The sequence below is a fragment of the Barbatula barbatula genome, assembly GCF_947034865.1.
Source record: "Barbatula barbatula genome assembly, chromosome: 24".
In the NCBI taxonomy this organism is placed as follows: Eukaryota; Metazoa; Chordata; class Actinopteri; order Cypriniformes; family Nemacheilidae; genus Barbatula; species Barbatula barbatula.
Window position 1 is genome coordinate 7,965,641 of NC_136787.1, and position 19,952 is coordinate 7,985,592.

The window sequence follows — 19,952 nt, forward strand, 5'->3', positions numbered from 1 at the left end:
TTCTGTAATGCGGTGAACCAGTGGGTGGGGCTAGAGAAGTAGTAGTTGATATTTTTCTGTGGAGGCAGTGTTCAACCTATCATGGATAGTGTTCGCTGGGCCTAAATAAAAAAAGTAAAACAAAAAAGAGTAACAACATAATTAATGAAACAAACACGCTGACCTCTGAGTTTGTACTAAACAAAAAGGTATTTTCAGTTGAAACACAGGGATTTGCACGAACTGGTGGTATAAAACTTCAGTTGCCTTTTTTTTTATAACCAGTTGTGTTGGCTTAACGAGGTACTCAGAAATGTACAGACGATTTTTTGTCATATCACTGATATATCAGTTTATTCCTTTATCTAAAAACGCTCATATTTGCAGGCCAAAAATCCATATACTGTATTTTCCAAACAGCGTTATATGACCGGAAGTTAGCATGCCCACGCTGATCTGAAATCTAATATGGTGGCTTTGTGTAATTAGCCTAATAATTAAGGGTGGGTTTGCAGGTGGATGAGAGATGGTCTGTCATTAACTTGTTGATTTAAAAAAGACACAGACCTCTCAATTTTTGATAAAATGCAACAACCCTGTGAGCACACATACATCTGGCTTACATCTATTTGACGTCTGCATTTACATCTGTAATACATCGTTTGCTCATCTGCAATACGTCTCGTATACGTCTCCTGTCAGACGTCATGGTAAGATGTTTATGATTTAGTGTGGATGTAAAGCTGCTCTTTCTAAGTTGTTTGGCAGATGTTTTTACACAGCAGATCGCCAGATCTTTAGCAGACGTATTACAGAAGTCAGAGTTCTCTGAGACGTATTGCAGATGAGCAAACTTTATATTGTAGATGTCTTGCAGATGTAAATGCAGACATCTGATGAAAGCCAGATGGATTGTGCTATCTGGAAAATGTGCGTCGCTTTTTTACATCAAATGCATCAAGCAGCGAAAAGGACAAAAAGGAACCGACATTTTGCTTTATGACAGTGGTTTTTAAACCTGAGCTAGACAATCAATGACATTCTGCTTTTTTGCAGAAATGCTTTATAGATGTAATCTAAAACTTTAATAATAAATTAACTTTAAAAACAAACAGAATCAGCACTAAACTGACTTCAAATTAGTAAAGATACCATTCTTTTGAAGCTGCAGTACAGTTTAAAATAAATGTTCTTGAATCGATTTCCTGTTACCACTGCAAAGCTGCTTTGAAACTGTCTACTCTGTACTGTATAAAGCATAATATAAATAAAACTGACTTATAATGATTAAGATAACAGTGTTTTTCAAAAATGATGGCAATATTCATGTTTCCAATCTTCAAAGAATACTTGTTGTCAACTTACAATAGTAACAAATAACATCCTAGCTATATTCATTTACATTGCTTTGATTTACCTTTTCTCTTTTTGCAGCACCCTGGAAAATGACGTCTCAAACGTCGCTCTTATATCAACTGACCCTACAGTTTCTGATTGGCTGCTATGTGCGTCCAGACGGTTTGTTCCAGGCAGTTCGCAGTTTTGAATTAACGCGCTGCTTTCATTAAAGCACGCCTGCGCATGCGCACACATGTGCAAATGTATCCATGTCTTGTAGTCAAGCTGTGCAAAAGCAGTAGTAGTAGTAGTTAAATATAATAATAATTATTTGATATTATTATAATACTTTGTGCTGTCTAATTGTTTGTATTAAGCTATTTACTTATGTTTACCAATGTTAGTTTATGTTTAAAAAAGCAGATGTAGGCTATGCATTCCAAACCACATTCATGTTACATAGGCCTACTATTAAGATTATATAAAAATGTGTGTGTTAAAGTTAAAAACTCATGTCTTTTTGTTCTCAGTTTATGGAAATAAAGTAAATATTTAGAGATATGTCATGGAAAGTCAGTACAACGTTATAGAAAACGAACACGGTTTAATTTAGTTACATTGATATTTAGTCATTTAGATGCTTTTATCCAAAGCGACTTACAGATGAGGAAACATTGGAAGCAATTATAACAACATAGGCAACAAAATACATAATTGCATCAAAACTAGCCCATTAAAGCCTAGCACAGTATACAAAGCTAAGAATAGTGAGGTTATTTTTTTTGAATGAGAAGAAAGACAGGAAAAAGAATTGGCTTAAATCAATCAGCGACGTGTTGACGGAAGATATACGTTTTCAGGCATTTTTTAAAGATGGCAACAGAGTCTGCTGATCTTGTAGCAGCTGGTAGATCATTCCACCAATGTGGAACAGATCCAGAGAAGGTACGGGAGAGTGACTTTTCCTTTTTGGGATGGTACCTCGTTGTTCCTTTGCAGACCGCAGGGATCTGGCAGGAACAAAGGTCTGCATTAGCGAGTGAAGATACGATGGTGCAGACCCGGTGGTGGTCTTGTAGGCCAGGAGCTTTAATTGACTTTAAAATAACAGAGAAACATCAAAACAACAATAACTGTTACAGAACTAACAAATCCCCAAAAAATTTTTTTCATTTGCAGAGTTTTAATGAAATGTCTCAGTTCATATTACTACAAATTAAATAAATATGTATGAAAATGTATGAAATATAAATCACTATAAAATAAATACTGAGGTTTCTTAATTTTATTAAAATTAGGCCTGTAGTAAACTTGACGAAACACTTGATGCAAACTGCCCACACTTACACCCCTTTCTTATGTAGTTACTTACTAAAAGATACATTTAACAAAAAATATTCAAAGAACAAGATGTTTAGCACAAGCTTGAATTTTCTCCTAAATCGAAGAACCTCACTAAGGGAACCAGGAATAGGGGCATATATGCCCCTGACAGCATACATCCATCTGGTTTACGTCTATTTGACGTCTGCATTTACATCTGCAAGACAGTAGCAAGGAAGGTGTGGTGTGAGAAATGTAACCGGTCAAAAAGCCACACTCTTTTCGGACACTTGTTCAATTCAGCATCCATTATCGAGGAACATACTTGTACATTGTACAATCTGTACCTCAACAACATTCTAAACACCCTTAAATATTGCAGGCAGAATGTGAGCTCATCTAAAGTGAGGACTATTTATGCCTTGAGAGTTAAAGGCTCAGTTATCTTCTAAACAGAAAAAGGAAAAACACAACACAGAGGGATACAGAACATAGAAATATTTATTTCAAGAGGCAAAAGAAATGAAACTGTACATATTAATGAATATAAAACGATTTAATATAAAATGACAAATAATTTTAACATTTAAAGATTTTTTTTATTTGAACTTTTTTATTTTAAGTGCCAAAAATTCCACACAAAATCGTAATAAAAACAGAAATGCATAAAATAAATTCTACTTTTCACTACTTATACTTTCTTGAAATGTCATGAATCAGTCTGCCGAATACCCCATCACAGTGTTTCTTTGCCAGCCATTCATTCCACTCAATCACTGCAAGGTGGACAGAGAGCAAACTCTCTGTCCGATTACCTCTAAGCCTCCAGATCTGCTCCTTGTAGGATCTCCAGGCCCTCTCAATATGTTGGGTATGGGCACCAGTGTGGGGATCTACATACCACCTGCTATTGTTGACAGTGTGATGGTTGTACCCTAGTATGGGGAGTATGCGATCATCACACGCCACTCATCACTGATAATTGATGACCCTGGCCTCACATGATGCGCAATCAAAGGCACTTGCCTCTGTGTTGTGTTTTTCCTTTTTCTGTTTAGAAGATAACTGAGCCTTTAACTCTCATTTGTAAATGCTTTACAAGGCATAAATAGTCCTCACTTTAGATGAGCTCACAAAAAATAGTTATCAAACAATTAGTAAATGTTTTATAACTACCTTAACTAATCATGAATTACAGCAGGAATGTGTGTTAATAAACCATTTATTAACACATTGAATAACTGATATTATATGTCCGAATAATAAGATATATAAATTTGCATTCAAAGAGTTTATTAATCATTAACTAACACTTTCTAAATGATCTCATGAACCACTGACAACTCCCAACTGACTGGTTTGTAAGTAATGTAATCCTTAATTTAGAAATAATGAATTCATCCTTAATAAAGTATGAACATTTGATTATTAGGCATATTATATACATGCTTATAAATCAGTAATAATGCATTTATAGCTGTATTTATAAACTGCTTACTAATGTCTATTAATATGGGGCAAATGCTTCATAAATGATCAATTAACTATTTACTGATGCTTAACTAATGATTCATAGCGTGCAGTTATTATAAAGTGTTAACAAACATCCTTAAAATGTTGCACATTTAATGTTCTAGTTTTGTCAATACAGCACATTACAAGAACATTAACTCAAATTTTAAACATTCTTAAAACATTATTTAAACACTTGATTTAAAAGTTTCCTTTAAAATATTAATAAACTTTTAGGGAATGTTAGCCAAAGTTCTGAGAACATTCCCTACATTGCTAGCTGGGAATTGGCATGCTGACTGCAGGAACGTCGACCAGAGCTGTTGCCCGTGAATTGAATGTTCATTTCTCTACCATAAACCGTCTCAGAGAATTTCCAACCGGCAAATTGAAGTATTGAAAAGTGTTGCGTTTATCATTTTGTGCAGTGTAGATAACAGGATGTCTTATCAATTAACTTTACATGAAAATAATAACCTGAAATATGACCAAATAGATGGTTAAATAGGCCCAATCTATTCATGCACAATCCCATTTTAAACTTATGTCTGCTCTTATTTTTCCAGAGTACCCATAAACTAGTATCTATAAAAATAATTCAAGTGAACCCATTCATAAAGATATTTCCTGAAATTGGTTTCAAAGTTTATGTGTTCAGTTCAAAGTTCAGTTGTAATACAAATAGTTTCTTTATGACCGTGGGCTCACTTGTTGACACGCCATAGGAACAAAAAGTCTGTTTTGGCCCCAGTAATATGTAGGAGATTATCCTTTAAAATGTATTTATCTCCAAGAAATTGCTGGTGTTGTACGGTTTTATCAGACCTTTGCATCTCTCTAAAGTTGTCGGGGACAGACCACTGGGCATCTACCAGGTCAAGCTCAGGACCAGGAGAACTAGGTGAGATTCCCTGTGCCCTCTGTGTTTATCCTGACTTCTTTGATTTCTAGACTCTTAACTTTTTCCCAGGGTAAAAAAAATTCTGCCTCCGCACTGGGAAGGGGTTGAATACCTTTGGTATGAATTTACAACTGCACAGTTCTGTGACTCCCTTTTAAGAAGATCAAAGAGAAGAAGAAAATCATCACCTAAAACATATGCCGGGTTATCAATCACAAGTGTCAAGTTCAACATGGCAGAAGGGGACTTGGTTTGGCATCAACCACATCCACATGGCAAAAGGAAAAACTCCCACCTGGTAGTGGAGTAGGTTCGGCGTCAAGCAAGCTGACCAGAGTGGTCTCTCAAGCCCAGCAAGGACGTTGGATGAGGTGGGAAGGCATTGACTGGCGCAAAATCACTTGGAGTGAGCTGTGGACTATGGAAACAAAGAAGCTAAGTTGATCATATGCCCGAGGATGTGAATAGATCTAAGGGACAGGGTGCTCTGGATGGATTCGACACGTGCAGGAGACAACTGTGCCTGCATCAAGTCCCATATACTTTGTATTCTGCGTAGGGGAAAGAACGCTTCGAGATGAGCTAGAAGGACATCCCGATGTCGAAGCGCTAGCTCCCTCCCGAGACTGGATGCCAAGGGCATCGCAGAGTTCACACTCTCCCTAGAGCCCCAGGGCAGCATGGTCAGCCCCCAAGCACTCAAAGCAAAACTCATGTTCATCTAGTTCGGAACGGAGCCTCTGACAAGGAGGCACACATCTCCACTCTGAATCAGACATGACTTATTGAACTCGTCTTAATATATCTATATAAGGCTAAGTTTACTGCTTAGACACTTTTCATATCTATATAGACCCTCATTAAATTATTTGGAGAAACTCTTTGTTCTTCTCTTGTTTAAACGTAACTCTCATTTTACTCTCATATATATATATATATATATATATATATATATATATATATATATATATATATATATATATATATATATATATTTATATTTATATATATATATGAGAAAGATATATATATATATTTGCACAAACGCAAGACACACATGCACAAAGTGGTCCTTGACAAAGAAACCTGAAGAAGCATTCGCGTCTCTTGTATTTATAACCTGCAGGTGCGAGGGTAATTAGCCACGTCACCTGCCGATGTTATTTAAAGCCAATTCTTGGTGTGTTTGACACACATGTTTCACAACCAGTCGAACAAAGAATGTTCTTCCATAGCGTTTGAAAAGGAGCATCGAGAGTAACTTTTGACAGGGAACTCTGTGGACAAGGAGGAACGCAACGACAAATCTTACCTCTAAGAAATTAGAGTAATAGTCGAGGAATATGCGCAGTGGCGCTTTTGTACCTTATTTAGTTTTTCATTTCATTAAAACAGCCACACTGACCCTGTCTCCTTCCTTCCCTTTATTGAACTTTATTACAATATAATTTACTACGCCCAACAAATTCAAATGATCCATGAGCATAAAACATGGTATGGACAACACAGTTATAATAATTATTAATTAATGATGACAATTATTTTATCGTGCATTAACACATGAAATTAACAAAGAAAACAGTAGCATAAAATGATTTCATAAAAAAAGTGCTTTAAATACAGTATACGTTAATGCTCCTTTGTAAAGGAAAACTTTATCTCCTTTTGATTTTCTTTAGAACGATCATGATGTACTGAAATAGCTTTGTAAATACTTCAGATTGTTTACTGAAGACTCCTCCCAGTAAGGTATACATTCTTGTTCCTTTCCATTTGGCCAGCCCCTACTAGGAACCGCAAAACAGGAACACAAACTGGTAAGACCTCATGTCTACCTGTTTCTGTTTCGTTTCCGGACAAGACGTCAAAGATGTCTTCTTTTGTGCTTTTGTAATTTCCTGATAGATTAAGGTCTATTGTTGGCTGAAAACCTGTCAAGAACAACAATTATGTTTGTTTGCTTGGAACTAAGATTAATTGTTTGCCTTCTTCCCATCACATCTGATCATGCTTCATATTTTACAGTTATAAAGAAGTCAAATGCTTGTATAGGAGTTATATTTGTATAGGAGTTATATATCCCCTCCATCCTAGTCCCCTCCATCCTAGTACATCCCTGCATCTACTTAATCCTATCCCATTATAATTTCTAGCACAATTGTTTATACACTTATTTATTTGCCTATTTCTTGTCTGTGTTGTTGTCTCTGTGTACTGGAAGGTTATGTCACAAAAACAAATTCCTTGTATGTGCAAGCATACTTGGCAATAAAGCTCTTTCTGATTCTGATTTCTGATAAAACACTGTTGTCTTGAGGTTTTGACTTTAGCCAACAAAATGAAGTAACTTCCATCACATTCTTTCAACATTAACTGTATAAAAACGGTCTGCTTTGGAAAATGTAATGCATTTGACAGCCCAAGCACTTTTATTGTTTTATATACTCCTGCAGTCAGTCAGAACTGTTATAAAATTGTTGAAAATAAAGACCCAAAACATATAAAATATTTAGTTCAAATAATTATTCAGACCAATGAAAGAAAGTACAAAACTACAGATTTTTATATAAAATGAATATATAATATAAAATATAAAATGAAAACAAAATGTATAACACACCTGTTATTAAATAAAAGAAAATGCAGATTTTTTAGAATGCGACTATTGGCATAAGACATGGATTCTATTACATTATTGTTGAACAACCACTCTGAAAATTAGTATTTTGTTTAAGTGTCAGATAAAATGGGATGACAACAATGTGTTTGTTAACCCAACAAAACATTGGTAGTAGTAATCCTATGATTTTATTACTCTAATTTAATCATATTATTTGTACTAAATCATATAATACTTTTATATGATTAATATAAAATATGAATCCTGTAATGTAGATCAATTGCTTTATTTATGAATAAAGCAAACAGCTCTCATGATCATTGCACTCAACTGGAGGAGGAAGAAGGAAATTAACCTTTTAATTTCGCTACTGTTCCAGATAAGACCTGATAGATTCAAGATTGTTGGCTGAAAGCCTGTCAAGCTCAGTACATGATTGTTGTATTGTAAGTCGTTGCCACCTTCCTACATTCCCAACACCTGATAAGGCTTCATATGTAACAATCATAAAGAAGTCAAATGCTTCTAGGAAACAAAATTGTAACGTTTCTCTTAAAACACTGTTGTCTTGAGGTTTTAACTGTAGCCAGCGAAACGAAGTAACTTCCGTCACAGTCTTTCAACATTAACTGTATTAAAACGGTCTGCTTTTGAGAGCTTTAGAAGTCAGAACTGTTAAAACGGGTTTACGAAAAATAGTTGAATACAAAGATCCAAAACATTTCATAGAAATTACACACACCAAGGAAAGAAAGTGCAAACCACAGATATTAATATCAATTTTATTAAAATTTTCAAATGAAAAATTATTGATTATAAATGTTATAATCAGATTTTGATCAGTCACGTTATGTTGGGTAATGTTTAACACACTTGTAAATAAAAGGAAATGCTGGGACTTTACTGGCATAAGTCATTGATTCTAGGTAGGGTGTAAAACAGTTAACTATTGTTGATCAACCACACCTATTGTTTCTTTAAAGACAACAATGTGTATGTACGCCCAACAAAAAAATTGTATGACTAATCTTATGATTGTAATTCTCTGTCATATATAACTTATATGATCAATATATAAAATCATAAATGTATACCCTTCTTATACATTTATATTGACTTACTTCCTAGTTACCTTAATTTTGCATTATTGTATCATTTAAATGATTGTGGAATTCATAATATTATTCATGTAAAATTATCACTCACTATTACTGTATATAATGACTTAGCTGCCATCAAATATTGATAGTAAAATTGTTACCACAAATGTTCACATGCTTTGGGGATGGAAATGTTGATTTATTTTCCATAAGTTCCAGTTAATAAGTATCAGAATGGCAGTTCATAAAAATCAATAAAGTAATCAGCTCTCATTATTATTGCACTCAATGGGAGGAGGAACAAGGAAATTAACCTGTTGCTCTTTCTGTGACTCCTCCTGTGATGCTCAAGATCATGAGGATGTGAGATGCTTTAAAAGCTTGAGTCCATCCACAGCCAGAACAACACACACAGAAAGCTTTTCTAAAATACAGCTTATACACAAGTAAGTAATACTATATATCTTCTTTATTTATGCAGTGTTTTTAAGTGTCTTTAACCTTTACCAATGTGTCTTTAACCAATTTTCCAGTTTCATGAAAATATAACCTGAGAGGTCTTTGGTGCTTTTTTGTTGTTGTTTAAAAGTAATCAAAGTTAAATTAAGTGTTTAATTCAAAAAGTAAAACAAAAAATCACATTATTTTTCTGATATTAGAGTAGATTTAGTAATTCACTTTTACCAGTTTAACTTTTGTGCTTGTATATGGAAGGTATTAACTAATAACACTACATGTGTTTCAGAGATGAAACTGCACACTTTTCTTTTTGTGTTGGGCTGTTGTGCCCTTACGACAGATGCCTTGGGTACGTTTAGCAATGATTTATGCAATTACTATATACAATGATATGTGTTTATTTTTGCAGTCTGGCAGCTCATTTACATCAAATAAGCACATGATAGATGTAGTAGATTTAGATATCAGTTGCTTTTGTCTCATGTCCGAATACCTTTTTTAGAAGAGGGAGAAAGTTATGGGAGACGATTCATTCTGGAGTCAATTGAGGAAGCCAAAGGAATTGTGGAGTCTGCTTACAAGTATTCTCGGGACGAGTGAGTAAACTTTGGAGAGAAGTTACTCTGAATTCCTTTACCATCATGCCAGTAAATGATAAAGTGTTTCCTTTACTTCTCGAATAACAGGAGTTTAGTGAGGGTACGCAAAGAAGTCATCAAACCATCTGACAAATTGCGTTTGCTGAGACAGCCAGTTGGAAGAACACGTGAGGCTGTGCGAGCTGCAGACTACATGGAACAAACGCTGAGACTCATCACTGAGAAAACTCATCATGCCCACAAAAGATCCATCAACGCTACAAGTATGAATACAACACCTTCCACTGATCACAGAACAGCTTCAGTCATTGTTCCACACTCATTAATATGTTTTTCTTCTCACAGACCTCCTCACTCCCGACGAGCTCAGCACTATCAGGCGTTTGACGGGTTGTGCGGCTCAAACCACGCCTCCGTCTTGTAGGACGACACCCCTTATAAACAAATATCGGACTGCCTCAAATGTCTGCAACAATCGGTCAGTTCTATACTTCTTTTTCAGTCTAAATAGTCAAGTCTCATGAGGGTATCGCTAGTGAAACAGTCAAACCTAATCGCATGGAAATGTGTATGTTCATTTGCCGAAATTTACATAAACGTAAGCATACAATTAGTAGATAAAAGCAATAATGATGACTCACCACCAAATCCAACATTACTGGTAAAAAAAATTATTGTACTGCAATCAACTTCATAAAAGTTGTTACCTTCTTTTTATTCATCTAATTTCATTTATCAGAAGAAATAGTAAATATAATTTTATAGTAAATCACCCCTCAGTGTTTACTTATAAATGAATGTTGTAATCCTCAGGAGGAACCCGCTCCTTGGTGCATCAAACACCCCATTCACCCGCTGGCTCCCTGCTAAATATGATGATGGAGTCTCACAAGCCAAAGGATGGGACCCCAACAAACTGCACAACGGTGCTGCATTGCCCTTGGTACGATGGAGATATGCTTATATTTCTACTTATATTATTCTCCAATCAACTACCAGCTTCTAAATTCTGTCACTGATTTCAGGTCAGACTGGTTTCCAATCGTATTCTTAGCACCGCAGATGCTGACGTAGAGAGCGATCAAAAGTTCACCTTCCTGCTCACCATCTTCGGGCAGTGGGTGGACCATGATCTAACTCTTACACCCTCCTCACCGAGCATTAGGTCTTTCAGCAATGGCCTCAACTGTGACGAGAGCTGTGAACGTTCTGAACCCTGTTTCCCAATCCAAGTAAGTCAGCAATTGTACTTTCTGACACTTACCATTCTTTTAAGGTGTAATATCTGTATTTAATGCTTTTTTTAATTACCCAGATCCCTACAAAAGACTCGCGTCTGAGTCCCGACTCCTGCATCCCGGTTTTCCGATCAGCACCTGCCTGTGGTTCCGGAAACACCGCCTATATGTTTGGAGGTTCCCCCAATGTTCGGGAACAGATCAACTCTCTGACTGCTTTCCTAGATGCTGGACAGGTGTATGGGAATGAGGACGGTCTGGCGAAGAACCTAAGGGACCTGACCAACGATGGTGGCCTGCTACGTGTCAATGATAAGTTCGACGACAATGGGCGAGAGCACCTGCCCTTTACAAGCGTAAAGAGCAACATATGCTCCACTCGTGGCAAAATTCTCAATGACTCAAGTCTGACAGAGGTGCCTTGCTTTCTTGCAGGTCAGCTATTTCATTCCCAGTAAAAAATTTAATACGTCTGACATTCGGACAACTTCCCCCAGCTAATGTGATCACTTTGTATCTAGGTGATTTTCGTGTTATCGAGAACATTGCTCTTACCTCATTACATGCGTTATTTTTGAGGGAGCACAACCGATTGGCTCGTACTCTCCATGTGCTCAACCCAAACTGGAGTAGTGAAACCCTCTATCAAGAGACGCGGAAAATTGTGGGTGCTTACCAACAGGTAAAGACTGAAAAATCCACATCTTTATTTCATTGTGCAATAGATGTTTGTTACCAAACTCTCGGAAATCTTTCTGCTTAAGGTGTTGGTGGTTCGAGACTACCTGCCCCACATTGTGGGCCCTGATGCTATCAACAGACACCTTGGTGTTTATCCTGGTTACAATGGGAATGTGGATCCCAGTATTGCAAACGTCTTTGCCACTGCAGCTTTCCGCTTCGCCCACCTGGCCATCCAACCCTTCATATCCCGTCTTGATGAAAACTACCAGAATCATCCTCAGTTTCCAAAGGTGGCCCTTTATGAGGCCTTCTTTGCACCCTGGAGGGTGATCTTTGAGGGTGAGTTTGACAGACTCAGTTATAGATGGATTTATTGTAGAACAGTTGTAAAGCATGGAAGATGTAAGGAGTCCATTATGAAAATTTTAATTTAGGTCCAATTTGCTTAGTTTTGGTTTGGTGCTGTTCTACTGATGGACCAGCAAAAAGTTGTGGATTTTTTTAACAAGCAAGGTCCAAGGAAGTATTGATGGTTAAACTGGCTGAACTGGTTTTATTGGTGTTTTGACAAATATTAGAAAGATGCAAACTACACTTGTTTGCCAATTGCCTTAAAGAAAATAGCTAATTGGGGGCCTCACCAAGATGTCAGCTAAATGGACAGACTCTCCATAAAGAGACTTACCCACTTAAACTGCCAGAACATTTGATTTTTATTTACTTCATGCTTAGGAGGCGTAGATCCTTTGCTCCGTGGATTGATCGCTCGACCGGCAAAACTAAACACACAGGATCACATGATGGTGGACGGTCTTCGAGAGAGGCTGTTTGCCTTTACAAGCCACATCGCCTTGGACCTCGGCTCCCTCAACATGCAAAGAAGCCGTGACCACGGTATACCAGGTAAACCTTCTGGTCTCATACCAGAATCAAGTTGAATGCAAGTCAAAGTTCACACTCTATTGCAATATCCACAACTTACTTGATCCCCACCTTTGGTTCCTCATAAGGCTACAACGCATGGCGTCAGTTTTGTGGACTCTCCGTCCCTCAAAATGAGAGCGAATTGGCCGTGGTGATGAACAACACTAAACTAGCACGGCAGCTTATTGAGCTTTACAACACTCCTGAAAACATCGATGTCTGGCTAGGGGGCGTGGCTGAGCCCTTCGTACCTGGTGGGCGTGTCGGCCCTCTTTTTGCCTGCCTCATCTCTACACAGTTCCAGCACATCCGTGAGGGCGACAGGTAAAAATCTCAACATATTAAACATATGAGAGCCTAAAATATGCATAGGTGGTGTTAACATTAGGTGTCACTGTGTTCAGGTTATGGTGGGAGACCCAAGGAACGTTCACCAAAAAACAAAGATCCTCACTGGCCTCAATGTCATTGGCACGCATCATCTGCGACAACACAGGAATCCGTAAAGTTCCCATCGATCCCTTCATCAGTTCTTCCAATAAAGTTAACTGTGAAAATATCCCAACCTTTGATCTCAACCCTTGGATTGAAACCGGTAAGCCATCAGACAGTAAATATAAAAATGTTTTACTGCTAAATTTCTGCTTCAGCTACTCCCTACCTCTATATGTGCTTAGAGTAGTACAGGCACATATCAGGTAGTAAAGTAATTGTATATACTGGTCACCATCGTTTGATGTTTGACCTTCCAGGTGTCAGTGCCATCAACAATGCAAACATTGGAAATGAGGTTAGACGAGTGTTTGTTTTCGCCTTAATGCAAGTAAAAAGTGTCGTCATAGATTAAAATCAAAGCGTCACTCTAAAATCAGTAATCTGAGCAAAGGTTGAGCACCTAATATGTAGTAAGTATGCTTTGCTATACACAGGATTGGTGTAGTGACATAAACCCCTTTCACAGTGGCCACAAAGAACTATTATGATGCTTGTATGAACACAAGTCATATACAGGTTTTGAATGACATGAAGTTCAATAAACAATGTCAGAATTTATTTAATTTGAGTTTATTTAACTATTCCTTTAATTCAATATGAAGTTACTCCAGAGAAACCTGAACTATACACCAAACCTTTGTATCGTTTAGTCTTTTAATTCATCCACTTTTCTGGCTTCAAGGCATAATTGCTTTTTCCTTAGCCTTTTCAACATTTGATTTTTCCCTTTGATACAAGCAGATCCCAACATAAATGTATACTTTAAATTAATATTTATTAACTCCTCAGATACCGAGTCAACACGAGAACCTCCCGGACCTCGAGGGGAACAGGGTAAGCCGACCATCTATCAAAAAAACATGCCCACCAAAGCCATCAACCATTTTTGTTATGCTAGATAATTTTTTTTTAAATAACCATTACAACAGTAGCATTGATTCTGGTTATGGGCCTAGAACTCAACCTTCATAAATGACATAATGACATCAATACATTATATGTGTATCATCTTATTTCAGGTCCACAGGGCGTAGCAGGTCCTCCCGGACCTCCCGGACCACCCGGACCTCAGATTAACACCACTGGACAACAGTCTGCCTTTTTTGCTCTGCTCGGCTCCATCCCTCCCACTTCTAAAGTTGTGGTGTTCGGGCAGCCCTTTTACAATGGACAAAAGCACTATGATCCAAACACAGGGGTGTTCCTCTGCAGTGTAGCTGGTGTTTATCAATTTCAGTTTTCATGCAGAGGAACTTCTAGTTTGGCCGTTGTGACCTTAATGAGAAATAATGTTGTACAGGTACAACCTGAAACAGTCTCAGTAAACAGTAAACAGATATTAGCTGAAGGGCTGGCTACTTTGACACTAGACAAAGGAGACCGTGTGTGGGTCGAGGCTTCAAAGGGTGCAAGCGGGATAAGCAAGTCCAGCTACTTCTCAGGCCATATTCTCTTCCCTGTTTGAGGCAATATAACCTTTTTGAAATGATTAATTCCTGTTCATTACAATTAAAAAGCTTGTAAAATGCTAATCTAAGAAACCTCTTACCCAAATGTAATGCTAAACTCTAAAGAGTCATCCTGTTAGACACTTCATTGAACTCCTTATGCACATACTGTAAATTTTCTTTTATGTATAATGGAATTAGCTGTTTGTTTTGTTGTCCGGTTACCACAACAATATTTTGTAGTCCCTTATGTGACAGTTTATTGTGTTTATATATTACTTTTCTATGTTGCTTTTAGCAAAGTAAAAGTAAATTTACAATAAATAAATAAACATTGTACATTGGATATGGCATCTTTGTTTTCTTTTTGTATACTGATGAGGCATAAATGTGAATATAACCCAATAGAAAAATATTTTAATCAAACATTTTATGCACCAATAAAAATATAGTATATAGTTAGCTTTAGTACAGAATTGACTTACATGATGGTGATTTACGTCACAAACACATTTTTGTTTTTTAAATATTATAATAAATCCAATTTAAAACAATCTAATATTTACAAATGATGTAAGGGATAATCCACGGCTAGCTGTATTATAGGAGTATAATCCCGTTTATACCATGGTCATTTGCCAATTTAAAACTGTTATGGATGTTTCCAGTGCAATAAAAATGGCCATTACATAGGGCATTAAATGATTTTAACGCACACCTTCCAGAGTCAAGTATTCAAACATACCTTTATATAAAACTACTTAATAAATGTTTAAATACACCATGAATCTGCAAATTGAATTCAATTTATAACTCTCAGGCCGAACAGTGGTGCGGGTGCAACAAGCAAATGTCCACTATGATTGCTTAAATAAAAAGAAAGTAAAATAACCACAGATTTTGTTTTGCATTTCCCATCATAAACTTAACAGCCTAAATGACTCAAGGCTAGTTAGAAGTTTCATGTAATGATTAATTGATGAACCCAAACGAGCAGGTGCACAGAGGATATTAAGTGTCGTTTATTCCGGTCCAGTGGAGGGCAGCAGAGCGACGCCGACTCAAAACAAACTGCAGGAACTGAGTTTTAACGCGTAGAAAAATACGTCTGTCGCACGTTTTGTTGACGATGAAGAAAAACAAGTCCGCGAAAAGCAAGTCCGCGAGTTCTCTGTCGGAACGTGCAGGCTTCGTGTTTCCAGTCGAGGACATTCAACAGACATGTACGGACGCGCTTTCCGGGCAGACCGTGGGAGAGGACGCGGCCGTGTTCCTCATCGGTGTGCTGGAGTACCTCGTGCTCCAGATCTTGACGTTGGCCGGTCAGACCGCGTTACTGAGAGGGTCGCCTAACATCACACTGCACGATCTGCCTGGGCTACAGGACAAGAAGACATACGCAGTGTTACTGGAGCGATGTAAAGACGGAGAGGTCCAGAGCGAATGACATTGTTATATGCGTAACGCGCATGTGAGCAGTAACTCATGTCTGAGATTGGATGCATCTTTTAGGAATACGCAAACATCCTGTTTATTTTGTAAGGTTTTAAACAAGGATTGTGTTTCAACTGAACCACTACAGTTTTGCTTAACTTGTGCTTAAAATAAAGTATGATTTAACTTTAAACGGAATTGTAATCTAGAGAGATAAGCTACAATTACAACGGATCACTTATTGTTTACCTAAAAATGAATTAGTTGTATCTGATCTAATAAATAAGCCAAAGTCCCATGAATTCAGACTGAGGTCGCATTGCGAAACAGGGACCAGATCTGTGTCTGATTTAGGACCACATATTGAAGTGGCTCAGATCAAGATCTGATTCCGTGCGGTTTGTCCTGTTCATTCTGAACGTAGTCATTAGTTTCTCAGGAATGTTTAAAAGGGATAGTTCACCCAAAACTCGTTTTGTCATTTCAAACCGAACAATAGTGGTATCCAGAGACACTCCATGTGGTTCACGGAGCACTAGTTCCAAACAAATCCTTGCTGTCAAACTATTTTCACGCATTTTAGCGTGAAGTATTTGCATACATTTAGTTAAATGTGCATCGTGTACACTAATTACTACATTTATAGCAGCATTTTATCTTGGGAGTAATATGAATATAAGATCAGTCGTTGTGTCAACCGGTTAAAATGTCAAAACATTCATTTATTTCAGCAACTGAACCACCGCACGTGCGTTCGGCAGACACTGAATGTTTGGAACTATTGGACGCGAGCTACTTCCGCATTCCATTCTTACTGTGTGTGACGTAACTCTCACATTCAACGCCTCTGGTGGCATTCATTGACTTGCACTGGTTTTGTGTCCATACAGGAGAAGTCAATGGGTACCGCCGTTGTTCGGTGACCAACATTCTTGAAAGAATTTTCTTTTGTGTCCTGCTGTTGACGAAAGTCAGTCAAACGGGTTTGAAAGAACAAGAGATTGAGTTAATGACGTTTTGAGATACAGTGGAATGTCTTCTACCAGCAGATGGCGGCATCGTTACATTTCTATTGCGCAATTGTCATGACGGAACGTCAGTGACCATATTGGTTAAAAATGTGTACAGAAATTGCCTTTATGACCATCTAGGCTAGCATTTTTAGAAATTATCCAAATATAAAAATCCTAATTTTTAAACTGTGTATCTCGTGTAATTTGTACAAATGTATGTATTTTATATAGCATACGTCTCTGCTATGATATCATGAAGTTCATGCGTTGACTAAACAATGCTGTTACATATTCAAACAGTATAGGCTAGTGTTTTTCTGAAAAACAAAGAATTTGGACAGTATTTACTCGGTCAGTATTAAAGATTTCAGGCTTAAATTTTGGGCATCATTTTGGATGACTATGTAAGACGGGCGTATTTGGAAACAAAATAAACATGTCCATTTTGTCTAATGGTATGTTGCTTGTATGTTATTTTACAATATCCTTTCATACCCAGCAATCTTTTATCTCAGACATGCAGACTAAACTCCGCTTTCTTCTGCTGTTTTTCCTCAATCAAACTACTTCCAATAACACCCCATTACAAGAAATAAAGTCAAACAGGCCTAGACTACAAAACCGCTGACTTTTAGAAGCATTCTTCTTTGGACAACTAGTGTTAAGTTGAAGTCTGGGATTCCTTTGATTTCTTCTTTCATCACCACAAAAGAATAACATTGTGGTTTATTTTTACCCATAAACATCCCTCCTCTATGGGATTTATAATGAGGGAATTAAAAAATGACCCAAAGGTCATGACAGACCTGCGTGGCTCGAGAGATGGGAAGACATTACCAGTCTTTCATAATCGGTGTTCTTCTAAAGGGGAGGGAACTCCTCCCCTTGTTCACTTTTTATGAATTCACTCCAAGTCCGGTCAACACGTGCAGAGTGCCACGTAGGCCAGTGTGTATGTTTGCACAATAGAAGTGAAGTTAAGTCTTGGCTCTTGCTTTTCAGTAATGGAAATCTGCTGTTTTATGCAAGGAACATTTTCAGAAATCATCTATGCCAAGTTACCTAGTTTATACTAGGGCTGTCAAATGATTTATTGCATAGAGAATTAAAGTCGTTTTGCTAGTGTATCTTGATTTAAGAATTTGTGGTTATTTGTATTGGAAAACAAGACAAATTGTAAGTCGGAAATCTATCTTTTTTTCTGTGTCATGTATCCTAACAGGTGACGCCAAAGCTTGCATCCGAGGTCTGATTCAGTGGCTGAATGCTGATTTACGTCACCTCTTAACCTCATTTGCTGTGACTGCTACTTTTAGTTCCATATACCCTCTGTGTATTCACCAGACAGCTTTGAGTATGTATCAATTGTAGGAAAAGCAAGCGACGTGGATGGAGGAACTAGGTTAATTACTTTCAGATGTGGTTCTACCGTCTGAGAAAAGCAAGTGCCAGACTTGCCAAAGGAAGGGAAGCCCGCCGCTGCACATACCGGGTGAGGTACGAATAACAAAAGTGACCCAGTACAAATGGTTCTGCTCATCTGGCAGTACGATAAAGTACTTTTGTCAAAATGTTTTTCTTTTACACAGACGGACTGCAGTTTAGCTCGGCGCTGTCGACATGTCTGATGGTTAGGCTGGGCAGACTTTATTAAAATGTTTGAATCTGGGCTTTTGGAACATGGCAGACGTTCGGAGATGCCTGCTGTCCATTCCCTTAATACCCCATCTGAGTCCTTGTGGAGAAAAACACTTTCATTTATCTCTGAATGCTCGAGCAGATGGAGGTGGAAAAGGAATTTATGGTCTGATTTTATAATGCGGCAGTTGGCTCACTTCTTTCTGTGTATATATCAGTGGGTTTTGCCAAGTTTCTTTCCACACTTTTGTTTTTCGTATGTGTTATACACCATATTGTTGTACTTGACATTCATTTTATTCATGTCTTCTTTCTGTGAGCCCCCAAATGATAATTTTTCACTCTGGTTTAAATGTCTTTTGTTCGTCTGGGATTCATGTAAATCCAAGAACGTTCGGGTTTTAGTTTTAGGGGGGAGTAGAATTGGCCCGTTGACAAGGATTAGGCATTACACAAGCAGTTCAGGGAGGTTGTGTAATGCTGCTTTTAACCTTTTAGAGCCAATTTTGTTTCATCATAATGTAGGATTGAGCTTCAAATTATGTTTGTGTTTTATAAACATATTTCAATCCTTAAAATACTCAGATTTTCTAATGGTCACTAGAAAAAGTTATGCAAATCCAATTATGAATAAACTGAGTCAGCAATTTGTTGTGTGATTAAATATACAACTATACATTTCACACAGTTTGACGACGTTAAAAAACCTGTATGACTTTCTTTCAGAACACAAAATCAAATATATTTTAAAGAATGTTGTACCGACGTCTAATGCAAGTCAATGGGTAACACTGCTGTTCGGAAACCAACATTATTCTAAATATCTTCCTTTGTGTTAAGCAGAAGAATGAAAGTCATACAGGTTTGAAATGACAAGAGGGCGAGTAAATGATGATAAAATTTTAATTTTGGGGTAAACTATCCCTTCAGGAACATGCTGACAAATCAAACAAATGACAGACAAAGATGTTCTTTCGTTTTCAACTAAAGCTATTTAAACATCGGACTTAAATCTTACACTCACTATTTGCATTAAAATACATTTGCAAAAATGCTCAAAGGATGATTTTTTTTAGAGCTGTCAGACCGCTTTATGTTTCATTCGTTTACATTGTAAGTTATGAAGTAAAAACGCAATGAACCAAGGGTACAATATATTATACATTCCACATCTTTTCCCTCTAAATTTGAAAAAACACACATGTCGGTTTTATTAAAATATGCCCTCTAGTGTCCACACTCCACTC

General features: G+C 37.3%; 1 protein-coding gene and 1 long non-coding RNA gene across 3 annotated transcripts; both read left to right on the top strand.

The window, feature by feature from the left end:
* Nucleotides 1-9,172: 9,172 nt before the first annotated feature.
* On the top strand, nucleotides 9,173-14,964 carry mpx (myeloid-specific peroxidase). 2 transcript variants are annotated; one of them, XM_079449486.1, is made up of 16 exons: nucleotides 9,197-9,219; nucleotides 9,519-9,581; nucleotides 9,735-9,828; nucleotides 9,919-10,094; nucleotides 10,177-10,309; nucleotides 10,645-10,774; nucleotides 10,857-11,063; nucleotides 11,147-11,504; nucleotides 11,591-11,751; nucleotides 11,834-12,092; nucleotides 12,486-12,656; nucleotides 12,764-13,001; nucleotides 13,082-13,272; nucleotides 13,430-13,467; nucleotides 13,962-14,006; nucleotides 14,192-14,964. In XM_079449486.1, the coding sequence occupies exons 2-16, from the start codon at nucleotides 9,521-9,523 to the stop codon at nucleotides 14,204-14,206; spliced, it is 2,277 nt and encodes a 758-aa protein (XP_079305612.1). In that variant the 5' UTR covers nucleotides 9,197-9,219; nucleotides 9,519-9,520; the 3' UTR covers nucleotides 14,207-14,964. The 2 variants fall into 2 exon arrangements, with proteins under 2 accessions (XP_079305611.1, XP_079305612.1); XM_079449485.1 differs by lacking the exon at nucleotides 13,430-13,467 and having other exon boundaries at nucleotides 9,173-9,219.
* A 3,031-nt stretch (nucleotides 14,965-17,995) lies between these two features.
* On the top strand, nucleotides 17,996-19,354 carry LOC306889468. The gene is made up of 3 exons (XR_013786205.1): nucleotides 17,996-18,043; nucleotides 18,290-18,564; nucleotides 18,657-19,354. It is a non-coding gene; the product is annotated as an uncharacterized lncRNA (long non-coding RNA).
* Nucleotides 19,355-19,952: the final 598 nt, after the last annotated feature.

Excerpts from the sequence above, each read along its gene's own strand:
- mpx (XM_079449485.1), top strand. The coding sequence starts at position 9,521 with ATGAAACTGCACACTTTTCTTTTTGTGTTGGGCTGTTGTGCCCTTACG. Across the intron at positions 9,582-9,734 it reads CCTTACGACAGATGCCTTGG|AAGAGGGAGAAAGTTATGGG; the intron begins GTACGTTTAGCA and ends TACCTTTTTTAG. Across the intron at positions 11,064-11,146 it reads AACCCTGTTTCCCAATCCAA|ATCCCTACAAAAGACTCGCG; the intron begins GTAAGTCAGCAA and ends TTAATTACCCAG.